This window comes from Equus quagga, chromosome 13, assembly GCF_021613505.1.
Source record: "Equus quagga isolate Etosha38 chromosome 13, UCLA_HA_Equagga_1.0, whole genome shotgun sequence".
In the NCBI taxonomy this organism is placed as follows: domain Eukaryota; kingdom Metazoa; phylum Chordata; class Mammalia; order Perissodactyla; family Equidae; genus Equus; species Equus quagga.
The window spans coordinates 9,902,800-9,924,183 of NC_060279.1; the positions used below are offsets into that span (position 1 = coordinate 9,902,800).

Sequence of the window (21,384 nt, forward strand, 5' to 3'; positions counted from 1 at the left end):
CTTTCTTTAATCTGGAAACATTGCCACAGACTTTGTCTCTTACAACATGGACATTTTTGAAGATTACATCCCTTTCTCCTCTTTTTAATATAACATTGCTCATTTTGGGTTTATCTAACATTTCATCCTGATTAGATTCAGATTAAATATTGCTGCGTAGGTGGTGATGTTTCCTTCACAATGTATCACATCTGGAGGTGCTTGATAACCATATATCTCTTGCCAGTGATGTTAATTTTGATTACCCAGTCAAGACATCTGTCCCTACTGTAATTCCTTTTTTTCCCTCCATTGCAGCTGGTAAGCAGTCTATGGGGAGTCCCATGAAAATGTCCTGCTTCTCATGAAAATTTTCTTCAGCATTTATTCATGATTCTTGTCTGATCTAATCTTTACCATGATGGATGCAAAATGATAATTTTCCATCTCCTGCACTTTCTCTCGATTTACCAGTTAGATCTTGTCATTCTGATGTAAGCTGGAGCTCTCATTTTCTACTATTTATTTATTTATTTGTTATTGGCATGGACTCCTGAACCTCCGCCCTACCCCAGTAGTTTATAATTCACTACAGTGCTCCATTATTTGGTCCTCAAATTGTCCCAGAACTTGCCAGTGGGAGCCCCTTCAAACTGTTTGTCCTTTTGACATGCCCTCAGCACTTCGTTTCTGGCATAACAAAAGGCAGCTTTCCATTTGACAAGTCTGTAGTAACACAAGCAAAGAAGTATTAATTGTTGAGTAATTTAACTTTTAATAAATAGTATTTAAAAATCTTTGAGTTTTATAATTAAATGGTATATTATGCATCTACTCTGGATGCCTATGCTTTGTTTGTCTATAAGGCAGTTCTTCCTTTTCCCAATTAGAAGCTCCAAGTTTGATCAGCTTGAATATAGAAATCTTGATGAATATAGGTGAAATAGTTGAATGCCTAATTATAATGTTTTCTTTAATTTAATTAAACATTTACACATATGTTTAAAATATATTACACAGAATAATTACTTAGAAATGTTGCCTTTTGCCCATCTGATATTCACAAAACAACTTTATTCAGACTCTCAATAGTTTTCAACATCAGTGTCTTCATTATCACTTGAGGTACTTTTTGAATAATTTTAAGAGATTTTTCCAGAGCACGTTATCTCAGTTTCTACCTCAGTTATGTGGGATAAAACACCTTTTGAATCAGTATATATTGCTATCATTAGAAATTTTACCTAAGCCCAAGTACCCATTTGTATAACTTCAGGATAGTTAAAAAAATTTTTTTTCATTCCATATATAACCACTTACTATATTGCTTTTATTTTAGTATAATTGATGATAATTTCTAACAGCTATGGGTTCATATATCCAGCAATAATTACTAAATCCATGTTAACTTTCTGTACTTCCTTTTTCACGTATTCTGTCAGATGACTCTGTAGACATTCAAACTAAAAGGGGTCTTCTCCTAAAATACTTTGTCCAACATAACAGGTAGAATTTTCTGTGATACGGGAAATTTTGTAAATACTTGGATTTATCTTTCTTGGAAAAGAGAAACCCTTGCCTTTTACTGGGTTATGCGTGGTATTTAATGTGTTTAAATCACAAAATGTAAATGGTGGAATTTAAGGTAATCCAGCAGGTGGCAGTCTTGTCAAGAGAATTCTTAACATCTCTGAACCTTAAACATTGCTGCTGACAAAAGTTAATTTGTAGTATAAAGACATTGGTGTGAAAGAAAATCCTTCAAATTTTATAATTTTGGCTTATCTTCTGAAAGAGGAAATGATTTATCATCTTTAAAACAACTTTTCGTTATGTAAAATTTCCAACATACACAAAAGTAGAAAGAATAACATATTGAACCCCAGTGCACCCATCACCCACCCCAAATGCTAATTTTCAATATTTTGGGTTTTTTTAATATTAATTTTTATTATGAAAGAAGCCATTTCTGTGTGCAGTTAAGGGTTCAAGCATCCCTCATATGTAGATATTTGACAAATTATACTGCCGTTATCTGTCTCGACCCCTTTGAAGCAAGTACTGTGTCATTTGTCCCACAATCTTCAACATCTAGCACATTCGTAGGAAGATACAACTTTGTAGTAAGCTACTTACTCCTTACTGAGTACTTTCTCTTTGCTGGGCAGTGTTCTAGGTGCTACCTATGAGGTTTAGGTACTATTATCTACATTGTAAAGTTGAGGAAACTTAGGCACATAGAAGATAAATAACTTGCCCAGGGTCATATAATTAATATTTGAACTGAGTCCATCTGGTACCAGAATACCTGTTACCCTCTACTGCCTCTTTTAAAAAACTTGTTGAATAAATGAATAAAAAGTATATAAAAATTTTATAAAGTTAGAGCATTGACTAAATTTGTCGTAATATGTAAGAAGTAAGAGAACGCTGCAACTGATAGAATCCTACTTTGTTTAGAGGATAGGTGGAAACTGCTTTCATATCTCAAACATTTCTAATATTCTTTTGTTTTTCCCAAGCACTCATGTTAGATTTTACATGTTAAGCTTTATTTAGGAACTGGGTGTAAGAGAAAATAATAACAACAACCAACATATATTGAGCACTTGCTGTGTGATGGCCATTGTAAAATTTAATTGTTGTAACAACATATGAGGAAGGTATTATAATTACTGCCCCCTTTTTGCAGGTCATGAAACACAGGCTTGATGAGGTTAAGTAACTTTGATCACTTGGCACACACTAAGTTTAAAATTAAACCGGTTAGAAAATAAGTGAATTGGTATTCTTTGGTTTATTTCCAGCGGAATTTGAACGTGAGAGTATAGATGTTGGGGCATCCAAGTGATCGCTCGGTGACGTCAAACCCAGGGGCACCAAGCTGTGCGAGAAAAACTGATTGATTTGTAGAAGAGAAAACAATAACAACTGAGAGGAGAAAGCAAGATGATTGTAATCTGAAATGTGTGACGAGAGCGAGGCCTAAGCCTAATTATTGAGAGGCTTCGGTTAAAATGTTCAAGCATGTGCAGATCCAGTCAGGTCAAGCTCTTCTGGTATTTCTAAAGCAGAAAGGCAATCATCTCTGGCCCTGACCAGCTGTCATTTCCATGGGTTTTGGTATCACCACATGTAGAAATATTGCAAAAGATTGTCTTGCATACTACTAAATTGATGTGGATTTTTAAAGCTTTAGTGTTTAAAATATACTATTACTAGCAATATTAGATAACACCCAGTTCGATGCTTTGAATAGGTCGTTGGTTATGTTTGTTACCAAAAAGTGAGGCAGAAATCTTTCAGTTTTTGCTGCATTAGTTTTCTGACTAGTTGCTTTTTGCGACGTATTACTTCCTATTTTGTAATAAAATGATTCAGGACAAATAATACCATATACGTTTAGAAAATGGGCCTCTTTACAATTCCCTAACAAGAAGTTTGGTGTTCTAGCGATGGTAACTTCAGGCCTTCTGGAAGGTTGGATGGGAAGAGATTTTTGCCTTCAGGACTTTATGTCTGTCAAGTCGCTGTGTTCCCAGGGATATGCCCTGGTGTCTCCAGTGCGAACCAGAATGGAGTATTGATACAGCAAGCAGAGTACAATTATTAGATTTGTTAGAAGCATACAACTCCGTTTGTGCTGAGTAACATGGGCCAACACTGCTAGAAATAAAGGATTTCCGTTAGTCACTTTTATCTGATCCTAATTTTGAGGAATACAATCATTACATATACATTAAAAAATATATATATAATACATCATTTCTAAGAGGCAGTTTGATCATTTGTAGTGTGATTCAGAGATATGCCTGTTGACTGAAGAGTTCTTAATTTGTGCTTGCTGGCTTGCAGCAAAAACCATGTAATGAGAAATTGAAGCATTGAGTGCCATACCTCATAGTGCAAATGATTGACAGTTACCTTTCCTTGTATTATTTTCTTAGGGAAAAAATTTTGAAGCCAAGGACTACTGAAAAAAAATCACCTGGAGCTCTTTTCTTCTCACAGAACAATTTTCTAGTATGATTTGACATCACTAAAGTAGATGGATGGTAGAACTTGAAATTTTTATTGTTTTTGGGCTGATCTCGTTTGTTAGACCATTCTGAGGGTTTTTTTGCTGAGTTTACCTAGCACTTATTATTGCCTTCACCCTAGCAAGTTGTTATAGTTTCTTTAGTTGTAGAAAGAAGCTCAAGTCACTCACTTCACGTTGCCTAGATGTTAGTTTGATTTGCATCTTTTATTCTTTTATTTAAATTAGTGTATCTGTGAAATCTTTTGACAAAATCAGGAGTTTTGGATGTTCTAATAATTTTTCTTAAAGGACATCATTCTTCTCTATTCTGAAAAAGCTAGTGGGGTCACCCAAAGTCTGCGTAATACTTTAAAAGCTGCTCTATGAACTTACTCATTTGTCCTTTTAGTTTTTTTCTTTCAGGCAGTAGAAAGACAACTCTCTTTTTCCTTGGGGAAAGCAGCATATATGTATACAAAAATACTTTCATTGTTCTCTGATAGTTATTTCAAGTGACAGTTGGTAAAGAGCTATTGGCATTATCAGGTGCTTTGGAAAGTGAATAATTGGAAGCATCTCTCTCTCTCTCAGCCTTTGGACTGGAACTTGTAATTAGGACAGAATTTTCAGTATCTTCCATTGCTGGCTTCTGCTGGCACTCAGTAAAGGGAGATGGCACTATAGAAGTGTCTATATACTATTACCTTTTCAGCGTTGTATTTTAAGAAGTACTTTTTTATATTAGCAATGAAAATATACATTGTTTTCTGTAATTTTTTTGTTTTTTAGAGATTGGCACCTGAGCTAACATGTGTTGCCAATCTTTTTTTTTCTTTTTCTTCTCCCCAAAGCCCCCCAGTACATAGTTGCATGTTCTAGTTGTCCGTCCTTCTAGTTGTGCTATGTGGGACACTGCCTCAGCATGGCTTGATAAGCAATGCCATGTCCGTGCCCAGGATCTGAACCAGTGAAACCCTGGGCCGCCAAAGCAGAGTGTGTGAACTTAACCACTTGGCCATGGGGCCGGCCCCTGTAATGTGTTTTTATAAGTTGATCTATTCTAGGTGTCTTGGAGCTCATTTTTTTTTCTTTTTTGGTGAGGAAGATTGTCCCTGAGCTAACATCTGTGCCAATCTTCATCTATTTTGTATGTGGGATGCCGCCACAGCATGGATTGATGAGTGGTGTGTAGGTCTGCACCCAAGATCTGAACCCACAAACCCTGGCCTGCAGAAGTGGAACTCGAACTTAACCACCACGCCGCTGGGCTGGCCTTTGGAGCTCATTTTTAAATGAAATTTAAAATTTGAAATAATTGTAGACTCATAGGAAGTTACAATAATAGTACAGAGAGGCCCCATGTACGCTTCCCCCATCTTGCCCCACTGGTAACATCTTAGATAACTGTAGTACAATATACCAAATAGAAAATTGACATTGGTATAATCTGTAGACCTCTACTGGAGCTCTTTTTGAATCCTTTTGTAAATCATAGTATAATTCTATAGTATAATATAATTTCTTAATTAATTACTTATTTTTCTAGCAGCAAGAGATCTTTGTTTACCTTTATTATACACCCAGAAGTGGAATTTCTGGATCATATGATAAATCTATTTTTAATTCTTTGAGGAACCTCCATATTGTTTTCATAGTAACTGAACCAGTTTACATTCTTAATTTCCATTAAGAAAATAATTTCTTAATTTATTGGTTTAAGAAATTTTTATTTCTAACCTGGCTGTTAAGTAATTGGAAGAGCTGAGGTATTTTAACTATGTCTTATGCCACTTATCAATTTATTGTCTCTTCGTTCCAAATCTACCCTTTTACTTGATCTGCATTAGTGGAACTGCTTTACGCATTTCTTCTTTGCAGCAAGCACAATATTAAATTGTGCCAGTAGAGGGTGCTAGAGAGACACTGCAGGAGGAAGGAACTTCTCTTCGTGGTTCTAGTGTGCTGTGATTGTTGTTTATGGCTCTAGCTGTAAGATTCTGGGACATCCAGTGGTGCTGTGCTCCAGCTGTGCACCAGTGCATGCACTCCCTCCATGAGCTCACAGCCCTGGTCCTGGTTCAGTGAGATCTTCCTCTGGCCCTGAAGACACACACACTGTGGGCCCCAGGCCTCACACCACTCTGTCAGTGAGCAGACTCTGAAAGCCCTGATTTCCTTTGTTCACCTGCCTGTCAGCCTTGGCTGCCTGCACCCTGGAGGATTGTTTTGTGCTTGCTTGTGGTCCAGCTTTGCCTGGGTAGTCCAACAAATTTCTTTGCAGTCCACTGGGCTGCAATCATACCCTTTCCAGTGAGGTTTGAATACCAGCTTTAGGGAGAGGACCCTCCTTCCGAGTTTGCTCTTCCTTGGGATACTCTCCTTCAGCCTTAGGGTATTCTTTAGAATTCTCTTTATAGTTACTCCCCTATTACAGTCAATAATTCTTTATAGTAAACTTTCCATGTTCAAATTATTGTGTACTCTCTCCTAATTGGGCCTCAACTGACAGTATCCAATTGAATTAGTATCTAATGAAATTAACCAGTCCCATAGATAAAGTTTCTGATACATTTCTGGTTGGGGGGGGGGACCCAACTTGTCATTTTAGATAGTCTTTTTTTTTTTTTTATTTTTTTAAAGATTTTATTTTTTCCTTTTTCTCCCCAAAGCCCCCCGGTACATAGTTGTGTATTCTTCGTTGTGGGTTCTTCTAGTTGTGGCATGTGGGACGCTGCCTCAGCGTGGTCTGATGAGCAGTGCCATGTCCGCGCCCAGGATTCGAACTAACGAAACACTGGGCCGCCTGCAGCGGAGCGCACGAACTCAACCACTCGGCCACGGGGCCAGCCCCTAGATAGTCTTTTGACTGATAGTGTTTTAACTGTCATAATAGTGGCAGGGATAATAATGATTATTTAATAATTTCTGCCATATGTCCATTTCCATTCCAAGTGTTTAATGCACAGTCTAATCCCCACATGACTCTCTGTATATCCCCTTATCTGACTTCCAGCTCCTACCTTTGCCCAACTTTCAGAACCATTCCATTCTACACTCTGGAACTCACAGTCCGCCATCAGCACAATTCCTTTTGTCTTCAACCTCATTTCTGAATGTTACCTTCACTTTATACAACCTGACTTTTGCCTAGGTCCACTGCTTCCCTTACGGCCCCTTCAAATGCTGCCTGTTCTCTCTCATCATCCCTTTGAACCTGTGGCCTAGAGGTGTGTAAGTATCCTTGCATGTCTTTGTTTCTTCCAGACCATTGTTTCTCTTTCCTCCTTAAGAACTCCCAGTTTCAAAGTTTATGCTATCAGATTTTACCATCTGCTAACCTCTGTGGTTGCAGTTATCTGCACATCCTTGGAATTTCCCTCATTCTTTGGAGATTTTAGCTCCTGGCTCACTGTCACTCTCTAATTATTAGGCTTATCTTAATTTTTGGCAGTTTCAATATCTATGTAGGTGATTTTTCTAAAACCTAGCTTCATAGTTGCTTGACCTCTTCTTGTCCAAAGATCTTGTCCTCCTCCCTACCTTAACCACCTACCCCTACGATCATACTGTGGAATTTGTCATTACCAATAACTGCACTGTCTTCATAATCTCAATTTCAAGTATCCCCCTCTGATCACTACCTCTTATGTCTCTAATTCACTCCTGTTTTCTCAATTCCATTAATTCTTTGATTCCTCTAAGACTGATAATCTATGGTCATACCATGTTTTACTGTCCTTCACTCACTCCATGTTTTTACTTGTCTCCTTCCCAGTTTAGATTCCATTATCTATCTTTATAAATTATTCCTTCATATACTTCCACAACTCTCTTGCCCTCTTTTCCATCTTCCTACTCACTTGGCATGTTTCCAGCTCTAGTTAATTCTAGCTTTCTGCTCCTTTGTGCCAACACTTGAGAAAAATATATATAGTGCTGATTTGCTTTACTTTAGATTTATGATCATAACCCCAGGGTACCTCACTGTTACTAGCATTCCTATTTCATTTTACTAGACAAGTTGTTTCATCTCCTTCCTGGACTATTTCACACCTTCTATTTAAATCTTCATCATGTCTTCTACCATGTTTACTCTCAGCCAATGATCTTTTCTTATTTAAGATAATAGAAGCAATAAGAATAGAACTTTAGATATTCCCATCACCTTGTCTACCAAGCTATCTTATCTGTACCATGTATTCTACTTCTCTCTCATGACTCTGGATGAAATGTCCATGCTCTGACGGCTAGTTTCTTACTTGTATACTAGAATTTATTCCATTTTGCCTTCTTGAGGACAGCAGTCTAGCAATCTTTCTACTACCACACTCAGTTGTTAGGTTACCTCATTTGGTCTTATGACTAAATATATCTATAAATAGATGACTTCCAAATTTTTATCTCTGACCTGAGGTCTCCCCTAAACTCCAAATTCATATATTCAGCAACCTCAGATCTTTATTTGGCATATCAAAGTTAGTACATTCAGAACTCAAAGTCTTGATTCCTTGTGCCAAACCTGTTTCCCCAAAGTCTCTCCCCAGTCTTATTAATTCGTGACTTGATCCTTCCAGTTACTCAGGCTGAAAAACTTGAGTCACCCTTGACTCTTTTCTCTCTCACTGTGTGTCTAATTCATCAGTAAATCATGTCAGTTCTACTTCCAACTATATAAAGGAAGATAAAACTCTAGAGGAAGGAGATAAAAGAAAAATATATGAATAGATGTAGGAGAAAATGTAGGTAAAAAAAATAATTAGAAGAAAAAAGAAGTGAAATTACATCTGGGAGAAAGAAAAAGAAGCAGAAACTCCAGGTAGAATCACTAGTATTTGTTAAAAAGTTAGTAAAATTGTTTGTGCTTTACATTTTATCGTAAAATGAAATTTATAATTTATTTGCTATGTTTGGCTCAACTCTACCTACATTTGATTTAACTTTGTGAAGGAGAAAATGGGCCCTGTTAACTAGAAGTAGCTATAGGGGGAAAATGTTATTTTTCTTTATGATTTTTAATGTTTTTGAATTCTGTTTACAGGTATATTCAATTATAAAGTAATTGTAGCTTGGCTTTTGATTATTTTGATGCATATACCTGGTATATGCAAAAACCCAAGTAATGTATCACTATCCAGATTTCCTCGATTATTCCTGTAGAATAGTAAAGCAAAATAATTGACTTGCTAAGTGTTTTTAGCAGTCATTAAACCAAATATTATTTTGAAATTTATTGGTTTGATTGTTGTGATCATTTTTAATATTATATTTTTATCTTTCTATAGCTAAGTTCTTATTTTGTATTTGAAGAGAGTTAGTAGAAGTATTCATGTTTGATTTATGGTTCTGTATTCCAAATTTTGATCCATTATTAATGTGAGATAGTGGGAACATTGTTGCCCAAGGATGGTATGGAGATTGTTGGATGTTCTTGAAGTTTATTGGTTGATAATTCTTTAAAAATATAAAAAAAGGACCTAGGGCTGGCCCGGTGGCACAGTGGTTACATTTGTGCACTCCACTTTGGCAGCCTGGGGTTTGTTGTTTCCGATCCTGGGCGCAGACCTACACACCACTTATCAAGCCATGCTGTGACAGGCGTCCCACATATAAAATAGAGGAAAATGGGCAAAGATGTGAGCTCAGGGCCAGTCTTCCTCAGCAAAAAGAGGAAGATTCGCAGTGGATGTTAGCTCAGGGCTAATCTTCCTGATTAAACACAAAAAAAAGGACCTAAAAATATGATCTCTTTTTTAAAGTCTTCTTGTAGGTTAAATCTGTAGGTTCAGTTTTCTGCACTGGCTCCAGATCTGAGACAATCTTAAGCATCTATTTTAAATTATTTTTTTCCTAGTAATTAGTCCTAGTGTTCAGGAAATCTTTGGGAAATGAATAAAATTTCCCACCTGATGAACAAAAAGAAAGAACAAACGAGCCAGGTGTTTTTTGTTTGTTTGTTTTTTTGTTGAGGAAGATTAATACTGATCTAACATCCATTGCCAATCTTCCTCTTTTTGCCTGAGAAAGATTGTCACTGAGCTAATGTCTGTGCTAATCTTCCTCTGTTTTGTATGTGGGACACCACCACAGCATGGCTTGATGAGTGGTGTGTAGGTCTGTGCTGGGGATCTGAACCCACGAACCCCAGGCTGCCAAAGTGGAGTGTGCGAACTTAAGCACTATGCCACTGGGCTGGCCCCAAGAGACCGTTTTTTAATCTCTTTTGCTGAAGTATAAATCCAAATGGAGAGATGACTTCTTCCTGTTACTGATGGCACTGAAGATAATAGAGTGACATTTTTAAGATAAACAACTATGGAGTTCCCTCATCTGGGTTTGAATCCTGGCTTTCCGGTGACCTTAGCTAAGTTATTTAACTTCTCTGTGCTTCAGTTTCCAATTTGTAAATTGTCTATAATACTTACCTCTTAAGAATGTTGGGAGAATAAAATTAGATAATACCTGTAAAGTATTTGGAATAGTCCCTGACACACAATGAGTGCTTGCCATTATTATTATTGGTGGTACTGTTACTACTGCCACAATCATGATTTCTACTGAGACTGTTTGTACTTTGTGAGTGATGAGTGGAAATCAGAGTAGCCTGTAGAATCAGAGTAGATGCCACAGTGAGAAGGCAAAATCTTGGCTAGATTTATTTATAACCTGTGTGAATACATGGGCAGTCTTTGCCTTGCAGTTAGGATATGCATGAATTTATGTTACCATGGTTTAGTTAAAGAACACTAGTCCCTCAGCCACATGGTTCAAATTTTTGTTACCATGGTATATGAATTGTGAGTAATTGCCTAAAGTGTGTTTTGCTGTTAGCTCTTCAGTCACAATCACAACATAAATGTAGCATCAGTGACTAGTCACATCACTTCTTTCAAGTCTGTTGATAATTGGTCATGGTGTATTTGTTGTTGAGTTCACTCACAAACAGCAAAGAGTGTTGTGTTATTTGCTTGGTTTCTCAGTGATAAGCCCATGTAACAAAAATGGATAATTGAAAGAATTGGCCAACAAAGCTAAAAGTGCAGCAAAGAAATGAAAAGTGATAATACTGAAAGTGAGATTGCGTGTGATCTTAGAAGCTTTGAAAAGGTGACAGCAAAATGAAAGGAGAAGGAGACCTAGCTCTGCGTGAAACTGTGGTAGGAACCGTGTTTAAAAAGTCTGTCGAATATAAAAAACATGATAAAGTCATGATAAATAAGGCAAGTGGTTCTGATGAAAAGGGTGAATGTCCCAGAGGAAGTGACGCCAGCAAAAACTTCACGTTAACGGAAGTCTTGGAGAGATTTCACAACAGTGAAAGTGCAAAAGATAAAATATTGGAAGCTGATTCAAACTTAGAAAGGAATATGACAGTGTTTCTACGTGCTTTAAATTACAAAGTACTAAATAAATAATAGTTTTAATTTTTTCCATTTTTCTATATATTTATAACAACAGGAAGAGAGTTTTTAAAGTTTTGACAAAAATATTTAAAGATCACAGAACAGTTATTTTTCTCATTGATTGTAAGATCACTTTGCACAGTTTCAGCTTGTATGGTTATTTTTATGGTTTCACACTACTGTCCATAGTGAGGACTGTCTGTATATCTTTTTCTACTTGATCCCTTTAGTAAGGGAAAAACAATCCCAACAATTTTATATAGGAGACTTTTCCAGCTATCTTTTGGTTTAACTTCTTTAGAATGAGACTGGGATCCCAATTTTTACATAATTATTTAGTTTTTAGAGTTTTTTATATTGTTCTAAAAAACTATGATTGAGTTATAGCTTTTCTTCTTTGTAGTTCTGTTTACCCCTTCTGTCACACTGTCACTTTTTTGTTTTTAGTAACAAAAGTTTAGTAAGAGACAGTGTTCTTGAACGGTTGTTGGTCAGATGCCTGCCTCCTTTCGTTCACCTCCTCCTTTCCTCCCTTCTTAATTTTTATCCATAGTCTTCATGGAGGTATATAGAATTCTAATGATTTGATGGACTAAAAGCAAGAGTAAAAAAAATTAGTTTCCTATTGTAGGACATTAACATATCTTATTTTTCTCACTTTTTTCCGTCAAGTCTACAGCATTGCTAGATAAGCTGAGTTTTGGTGTTTGTATGGATGTTACTTGTTAAAAGCTGTTTAAAGCTCTGTTTTGAGTAAAACAGGTATTATGGAAGGCCAAACTTTTCTTCTTAATAATAGTGGCAGTTATAATAATTTGTAATTGGCAACTGCTCTGTAGTTTACAGTGTACTTTCACCATGAGTTTTTTCACTTCAACTTTACATTAAAACACTGAACATGTAAGCAGGTAATATTTGTATTTCAGAAATGTGGAAAGTGAGACTTTGAAGTGTGTGACTTGCCCAGGATCACACAGGAAATTTATATTCTTTTCTACTGATAGGCAAGGGAGGTGGCAGAGTATAACGTGTACAAGACCACGTGGTTTTGGAGTCATAGACATGGGCTTGAATCCCAGTCCTATAACTTAGTAGCTCTGTAGTTTGGACAAATCACTTCTACTTTCTGAAAAGCAGTTTTATTATTTGTTATATAAAGGTTGTTTTGAAATATAAGTGCAATAGTGTAGTAATGTCTGACTTAAAGTGAAGGTATTCAATAAACGGTAGCTGCTATAATTAATATTATTATTAATATAATAATATCATCATCTCATTCTCAAGAGGTTTGATTTCAAATTTTGGGTTCGGTCAGCTATTTACTATATTTTAAACATTGTTAGGTGTGTCTCCTCTCTGCTTTGTTAGCATTCTGTAACTTACAGCTATCATAGAACTTACCATATCAGCTTGTAATTGGCTGTTTACTATTTTCCTCCCCTACTAAACTCTGAGCTCCTTGAGAAAATAGGTGTGATAGCAGTTTGCTTTCTACATTATTTATAGAGTTAATAAGAGAAGGTCGAACACTTTGAATTCCCCAGTGAAACTCTTATTCTTCACATTAGGTGTTTATGGTACTAATAATATCTATCTAATTACTGACATGTTATTCCTAATAGACCTTGCTTGTCTCCGTAGGAAACCTGATGTGCTTTAATGAAGTATAATTTTGGAAATGACTAATAACTGCTTGATAGAAAAGATTATGCAGTTTTAGTGCTGGAAGAACCCTTGGAGTCCATGTATTATACCTCTCCCATTTTCTAGAAGAGGAAGCAGAGGCCCAAGGGAGTTAGGTGCTTTCTCTAAGGTCACGCTGCTGGTTGGTGGCAGGATTTTTTGTTTATAGCCCAGGAGAAGAGCAGTGCATCAAAAATCATCAAAATAAGATGATATGTGTTGCCATTTAAGGAAAACCTAAACTTCCAAGGCTCCTTTTGCAGTAGAGTTTAACAAAGGAAAATTATATTAAGAAATATAAAATTGTACCCATTTTACCATTTACCTGCAAGTGTTTGACAAATGAAATAATATAAAACTTTAAATTTTCGAAAAGAGCAATAAGAAAGGTAGGGAGGATGCATACTAAACTGTTAGCATTGGTTCCTAAGGGGGCTGAGATTAGAGAGAGAAGTGAGAAGTTATTTTTTCCCTATACACTTTGGTATTCATTAACTTTTTACAATGAGTATATAACAGTTTTGTTGCTGAAAAGCCCCATAATACAGAAAATTGTTCTTAAAAAAACCCATGAGAGATGTAAGCTGAAGCAAAGTATATAGGGAAAGTGAGACAAGTCTTCTGTCCTCACTTTTTAGTTGGAGGGACCAAATTTTATATCTGAAAAAGAATTAACTCTTTTATTCTTGCTTATCAAGAATTTAAGGCAATAGTAGAAGAAATAGTACAATGAATTGCATGGTTAAGTAACATTTAATTAGTATAGACAGTGTTTGTTATAGGAGATCCTAGGAGGGAGATCAGATCTGTGTATAGTAATCATATTAAAATTATGAATATTAGAATATAATTATTTCTGTTGTAGTAGATTATATTTTGTTCACTGGTACAATAATATGTTTGGGAAGTTATCCTCAAAGCTTATCAACTTTGTCTTTGTTACCTATTTGATTGTTTTTGGGTGCCAGTAGGGAGCCTCGCGCAAGGTATCCTCAAGTGCTCACAGGAAGTATATATTGTTTTATCACTTACTCAGCTCTTATTTGGATATGATCAATCACTTATCTTGTTCATGGAAGAAAAAGCCATGCTACTAGAAAAGTAAACCTTTGGAAAAGAACAAGGATCAGATTGAGTATTGACTGGTGAACTGCCACTATTTTGAAATTTAAAAAATCTTATATTTTTTATTTACATTCTCTACTCCTTGTGTTAAATGTTCTATAGCATATTTTAAAATTTTGGAAAGCTACAATAAAAACAGTCTAGTAAGTGTGGGTATGTGTTGTTGGCAGAGGAACACTTCGGACAGATCACATTGACTCTAGAGTTACAAGACATATTTAATACCCATATGAATTTGAGTAAATTGTTTAACTTCTGTGGACTTTACTTTTCTTACCTATAAAGCAGAATTAACAATAATATCTTGACAAATGTAAAAACATTAGATTTAGCTGAATTTTAGAGCTTATGAAAATTCTTTACAAATAAAGTGGTGGTGTTGATGAGATTCCTAAAGCTTCTTTAGCAGCAGGATGCACAGAATAAAGTAAATAATTAATGGTATATGGTATGTTGGATAATATCTTCACAAATAGCACATTTAGTATTATGTGCTAAATACACATATTTAGCACATATTCATTCAACTCATTACACAGGAGTAATGAGTTTCATATAACTTTAAAACTGAGGGTATAGTATTAACAGGCTGCTCAGAGGACATGACTCTTGAGGGCCAGGGTAATGTTTCTGTTAATCTGGCTTGACGCAGAGAGATAGCACAGTGTCTTATTCTTATTTTTTAAAAAAATCTCGTTTTTTATTTAACTGGATTAGCTGGTCTTGACCTATATGTTTGGAATAATTCTAAGGCAAATAAAATCTCATTTCTACTTACAAACTAATTCGTATTTCACTATTGTATTTTGTTTCGGTCAACAATTTGTGACCATTTTTATCACAGTTTCTGATCATGGTAATCTTTTACATGCAAAAATAAAGATCTGGGAATTTAGATAACTTAGATTTAGTTAACTTCTATGTGCTTTTATTATGTATAATAATGATTTCTTATTTGTGGTATTTTCTCTAAAAGACAATCTATTTGTAAGTACAAAGCTCAAATTGTATAGTTATTATAAAAAGGCTTTTTGCTCACTGGGCTTCTGTATGTTCTTGATACCTTATTTCTCCTTTTTTTCCCCCCAATATTTTCAGATGTTTTGGAATGTTATTAAGCCCAGGTCGAAACGTGAAGAACAGTGACATGCATTTACTGGATATGGTAATGATAATCTTAAGCACCTTAACCAAGTATAGATGATAGTTATTTTATAGTTTTTAAGTATTTTCTATTTTAAAATTTTGTCATGTTGTCAAAATTGTTGCTAACTTTCAGCTGTATGAAAGTAATAATGAAATTTGGAAACCCAAATCTAAAATTATATGTGAGGGAGAGATTTAAGAAAACTTCCACCAAAAAGTCATATGCAAGTTGAAAGCACGTAAAAGGACAATGTTATGACAATGTCCATCTATTTATCTGTTTGACTTCTTAGGAAGATGTCTTTTCTTTGAGCCAAAAATAACAAGTATGTGATTATAACAGGCATATTCAAAGTGAATATGGTGCCTTTCATTTATTTTAATGCACTGTTATTAATTTGATTACTGCGATGGATGCTTTTGTTTTCTCTAAAGGATTTCCCTTTCTGAATTTCTCCTCCTTGATTACCTGTGCTTATTAGCAAAGTATATTTATTGTAGGAATGGTATTTATTTAAGGAATGCCCTTAAAGGTTAATGTATATTTAAGAGTTGGTATTTAATGTAAAAATAGCAAGTCATCTTAACTTTTAAACAGAAATATCTTCTAATATTGCAGTTAAAGAAAACATTTACTTTGTGATTTAGAAATGTTATAGGAAATAGTCAGAGTAAGTATGAAGTTCTTAATTAACTGAGGTTTTTATATTTGGTGATAATAAGTACTACCTGTTTTCTTCCTTTCAACTGTGATTTGCAAATGTGAGTTAAATATCACCAATTATATCAACTTTTTCTTTGAGTTATTTCACTGTAACATGTTGATTTTCTAGTGGCCACTAGAATGGTTCCACTAGATTGGTACGTTTAACCTTTGTTATGCACTTAATTGTATGCCAAACATTGTGTGAAGTGATGGGGGTGTAGATACATTAAAACATAGCTCCTACCATCTGTGGGTTCATAGTCTTGTGATAGAAACAGACCTTTTAAGTATGTAACCACCGCAATGTGTTAAGTGCTCTCATAGAGCTGGTATAGCTAGCCACAGAAATAGAGAGGAAGCACTGCATGGATAGGTAGTTACATTGAATGTGAAAACAAATTAGCTATTGATCTCGCTCCCTCCCACTCCTCTTTACAATATATCAGTAGTGCATTTTTTACCAAAGGCAAGCCAAAGCATTTTGGAGCCCTGAAAATTTTGTGAAGAGGTAGTTCAGGAACATAAAACTGTTATAAACTCCCAGGTCCTAATTAGTCATGGTCTTTCAGAGTTTAAAAGATTTTAAGATGAATCACTGGCAGAGATTTTTCCATAAAACCTAGTTTAGATTATAGAATTACAGACCTGGCTTGAACTTCTGAGGTCCCTTAGTCTTGTGTGTCTCACTTGCAGTGTGGTCCTTCACCTTTAAGAGTCCATATTAAATCAAAGCCTTGTCAGCACTGAAGCTCCTGGAAAGAGACGTGGGCTTACCTGTACAACAAACAGTTGGTCAGGTGGGAGGGTTTGTGTTTGCAATTATCAGCAGTTGTGATTTGTTGTTACCCAGTGCTGTTAATCTTCATGCTATCTTAATACATGGTTATTGACCTTTGGCTGGACTACATCTAATAAAAAGGAACTCATTGCTTTACAATGATGACTGTGGGACAGTTCTGGTTATTACAGTTATTTCTTTGTAATCACTTGAAATCATGTTCCTTGTAGCTCTGCCTCATTAGTCTTCGTTCTGCTCTCTAGAGCAAGATGTTAATACTTCTGCTTCTTCTATGACCTGTCCAAATATGTGAACAATTTAAAAACAAATTTTACCTTCTTACACTTTATTCTGACAAGTTTTGAAAAAGCATACCATTGTATTTAATTTCAGAATTCGTGTGACTTTTCTTTGTCTTGAAAAATTTTTAAACAATGCTGACTTTTCTTCCCTTTGAATATATTCTAACAAGCAAAGTGAATTGAGACTTTCCTATAAATTTATAATTTTTGTTTAATATAAGATCTACATGAAAGAGAAGGTCATACTTATAAATGAAAACGTATTTTTTAGACAAAGAGCCAGATTACTTATATAATTACATATAGTATATAAATAAAATCACATAAAAAATTAGGTTTTTGGGAGTACAAATCACAGAGGCTCAATTTTCTTCCAGTAATGGGAATATTTTTGGTGGAGATACTTGTAGTGTAGCAATAAGGGGTTAAGAATTTTGATCCACAGCCATTGATAGCTAGGAAAAACCTAACAGCAAGGTACCAAGGAAGAGCTGAAAACTCAGTAGAGCCAGGTTTCATGGAGTTGGAACACAATTTAAAATTAAAGTCCTAGAGATGCCTTAGAAAGTTTGTGGATCTTTACAGTTAACCATTTATTGACACTAGATCAGTAGCTGGACTCACAGTTAGAAATACATCTTCCTTTGTAATTCAATGCCCTTGTAATATGTATGTATAAAAGCTGAAGTAAAATTTTCATGAAACAATTCTCTTTTTTGGTGAGGAAGATTGGCCCTGAGCTAACATCCATTGCCAATAAGGAAGATTGCCACTCTATTTTGTATGTGGGTCACTGCCACAGCTTGGCTTGATAAGTGGTGTGTAGGTCCGTGCCTGGGATGTGAACCTGCAAAGCCTGGGCTGGTGAAGCAGAGCACATGAACTTAACTACTAAGCCACTGGGCCGGCCCCTCATGAAACAATTCTTAATCCTTACATGTTTGATGAACTCTGCTATTTTTTCTTCTCCTTGATTAAAAAGTCTGGTAATAGGGCTGGCCCAGTGGTGTAGTGGTTAAGTTTGTGCACTCCACTTTGGTGGCCTGGGGTTTGCGGGTTCTGTCTTGGACATGGACCTACACATCATGCTGTGGAGGCATCCCACATACAAAATAGAGGAAGATTGGCACAGATATTAGCTCAGGGACAATCTTCCTCAAACAAAAATTCTGTCCATAATCCACTAAATTGATTTTATGATCTGCAAATGGGTTGCAGACTGCTGTTGGGAAGAGAACAGTCTGTCAGCTCCATAAGGTCAGGACTGTTTTGTTTTGTTTTCCTTCCTGGATACGCCCAGGCGTAGAGCATGGCTCGTAGTAGGCTCACGTTTGCTTAATTTTGCTTAATATAATGGATGGATTGGCATGAACTTACATTTTTTACTTTTTCTTTGTGTTATCTCCTCTTTGTACTGCCATCTGTTTGCTTTACCCTACTTTCTGTCTACTTGACTTCATAGTTTCAGCTTGTTCATAATTTGACAATTGTTCATTCACAGCTTACTACGTGGTTCTCTGGCCTCTATCTTATAGCCTTGCAGACTATGTTCCCATTGAAAGCTGCCATATTCTCTCGCTTTTTCCTGGTTTATTTTCTGAAGAAGAGGCCATCTAGTGGTTCAAGCCTGGCCTAGTTTGGGCAGAGTTTTTTGTTGTCCAGATGTCCCTTACCTGCTGTCCCTATTCTTGTCAGCCCTGTTTGTGTTGGGTTGTGGGGGTGGCACAGAGGAGTCAAGAAGAACTCTTCAGTAAAAAATGTGAAGTATCTTTCTAAAAGGGCTGGGAGCAAACCAGGCCAAGTGATGGAAATGTCTAGTTCAGTAACAACAGTGTCAGACTTGATGGGGAGAAAGTTTTATTGAAGGCTTTTGATGTATAAGATAGTATTACTGTGGTCCTGTGTTGTGAGGACTACAAAGAAATAAAAATATGGTTGTTTTAGTTAGGCTGTTTTGGTTACAACAAAGAATCGCTTAGAACTCCTTAAAGACAAAGGAGGGTATTGATTTTCATGCAGTTGTCCCTAAAGCTGCGAAGTGGTCTCTTCCGCCTGCCTTGCCTCCCGCATGGGCTTGCTCTTTCTGTGAGCCTCTTTCTTGCTCAGGCTCCTGCTCTCTTGGACCTCTCTTGCTCTGGTCCCCTTTTCTCTTCTGTACCCTCTTCTCTCTCGCTGTTTCCCTCTCCCTCTCCTTCTCTCTCTGCCTCTTTCTTTCCTTTGCCTCACATTTTCCCTCCCTCCTGCCCCTTCTCTCTCTACTCCCCACTCTCTCTGCTTCTCCCTCCCTGCCTGCCTGCCTCCCAGTATCAGCCTTTGTTTTTTGATTGCATGATTAATGACATTTAAGGATTTTTGTGTTTGTTTTCTTTATTACCTCTTAGCAGTTTTCTAATATGCTGCTGTTCTTTATATACTTTTCCTTACTTTATAATTTCTGTTATAACTTCATTTTATGTGTCGCCTGTCATCCCCTGACTTCCTATCAAAACCTTTAGCTCCACCACTGGCTGCCCACTTTCCTTGGTATTTGTTAATTGAAAGAAAGAATTTGATCGGTCTAGCTTTTCTTTTTGGACTCAAGCATAGTACAAGCTCTTGTTTAGAAATGGATTGGTGTTTTTTTGGTCAGATGCCCATTCTTCTTCTGAATGGGGGTTTAATTAGAGGGGAGAGAGAGGGCAGACATGTAGAGAGAGAGAGAGAGAGAGAGAGAGAGAGAATGAATGAATGAATATGAACATATGAGTGTGTTGGAGGTGCTGAGTGGGTTTTCTTTACATGGCCTTGAGTGTTCTTCATCTCTGGAATAGAGTCCCTGCACTTAAGCTTTACAGTCTGATTAGTGAAATAACAGCAGTACACTAGAAAAATATATATAGTAATTACCAAATGACTGAAATCATTTTATTGCGATTCAGAGAAGTGAGGGTAATAGAGGAAAAAAGCTTTTCTTTTTGTTTTAGTCTGACCCTTTTAGCACTCTCTAGTCATAATATGAGGCAATTGGTACAGAAAATTGAAAGTACTGTAGATAACTTTCTTTTGTGTATGCACATATTTGTATGTTGTGTGCTGTTCTTCCCTTGGACAACCTCTAGCCTCTTGTCACCACACACATAACGTGTACACAACTATTTGGGGGCTTGCTTTCACCGTAGGAGTAGCTGGCTTAGGAACTGGCTTGGTAAAAGTCTTAAAGAGTGGGGGAAATGAAGAGGAAGGGGAGAAGGAGAGAAGGGAAGAAGGAGGGAGTAAGTATAAGGGTAAAGGGAGATAGTTAATAAATTTGGGTGTTGATTACAAACCAATATTAGTCTCCTAATATTGATTCATGATTATAAGAAAGTGTACAAATATCTGACATACAGATAATAGAAAAGTATTAACTTTAAAGGTATTTATTATGACAAAGTAAATTAATATTTTCAGAATATATTAAAAATTAGAACATTAGAAGAAAAGTACTAATTTCTTGTGATTAGCTATTAATTCAGTTTATCTTTAGTGAAATCTGTGGTTTTAATAGAAACTATGTACATCCTTGTATGTGTAAGTATAGGCAATTTTGACCCAGCCTAACATCAAGCTAAATATAACTTTATAGCAATATTATGTTTTTGTGATTCAGCAGTATACCTCTTTTATCCAGGAGGTACATGTCTCTAAATAGAAACTCTGTTTGAAGAAAGCTGTAAGAGAATTTAATATTTAAAGAAATGCTCTGTAGGGTGAAAAAATCTTACAAAGAAAATAAGTCCCGTTTGATTATAAATCCAAATTTTAATAAATTGGATTGCTTAAAATAAGATATAATTTAAAACAATGATTTTCTTGATGTATATATTCTCAGTGATTCCTGTTTGAACTTCTACAGGAATCCATGGGAAAGAGCTATGATGGGAGAGCTTACGTTATCACCGGCATGTGGAATCCCAATGCACCAATATTTCTAGCACTTAATGAAGAAACCCCAAAAGGTGAATTTTCTTAAAAGATTCCTTATTATTTGCTTTAAATTTTACATTATTGACAATGTTATTTTGTTGTGTTTTAAAAAAATTCTAGTGCTCATTTAAAATGGAGTTGTTCTTTTTTTGAAGTTCGTTTTCATACTTTATGCATCTACGGGGAAAACCTCAACTATTCAAAAGAATACCCCCCACCCCTCCCCCCCCCAAAGATAAGTGAATTAGTTCTGTTAGATTATGTAGAAAGTATTTGGGCTTGTGTCTCATGTGTCATTA

General features: G+C 35.9%; 1 protein-coding gene across 2 annotated transcripts in view; it reads left to right on the plus strand.

Moving 5' to 3' along the window:
• The window catches only part of RABGAP1L (RAB GTPase activating protein 1 like), a 666,720-nt gene that overhangs the window by 88,859 nt on the left and 556,477 nt on the right, over nucleotides 1–21,384 (plus strand). For both annotated transcript variants that reach the window (XM_046680643.1, XM_046680642.1), the window contains exons 8-9: nucleotides 15,307–15,373; nucleotides 21,015–21,117. In XM_046680643.1, the coding sequence (XP_046536599.1) occupies nucleotides 15,307–15,373; nucleotides 21,015–21,117 (170 nt within the window). The remainder of the gene's footprint in view (nucleotides 1–15,306; nucleotides 15,374–21,014; nucleotides 21,118–21,384) is intronic.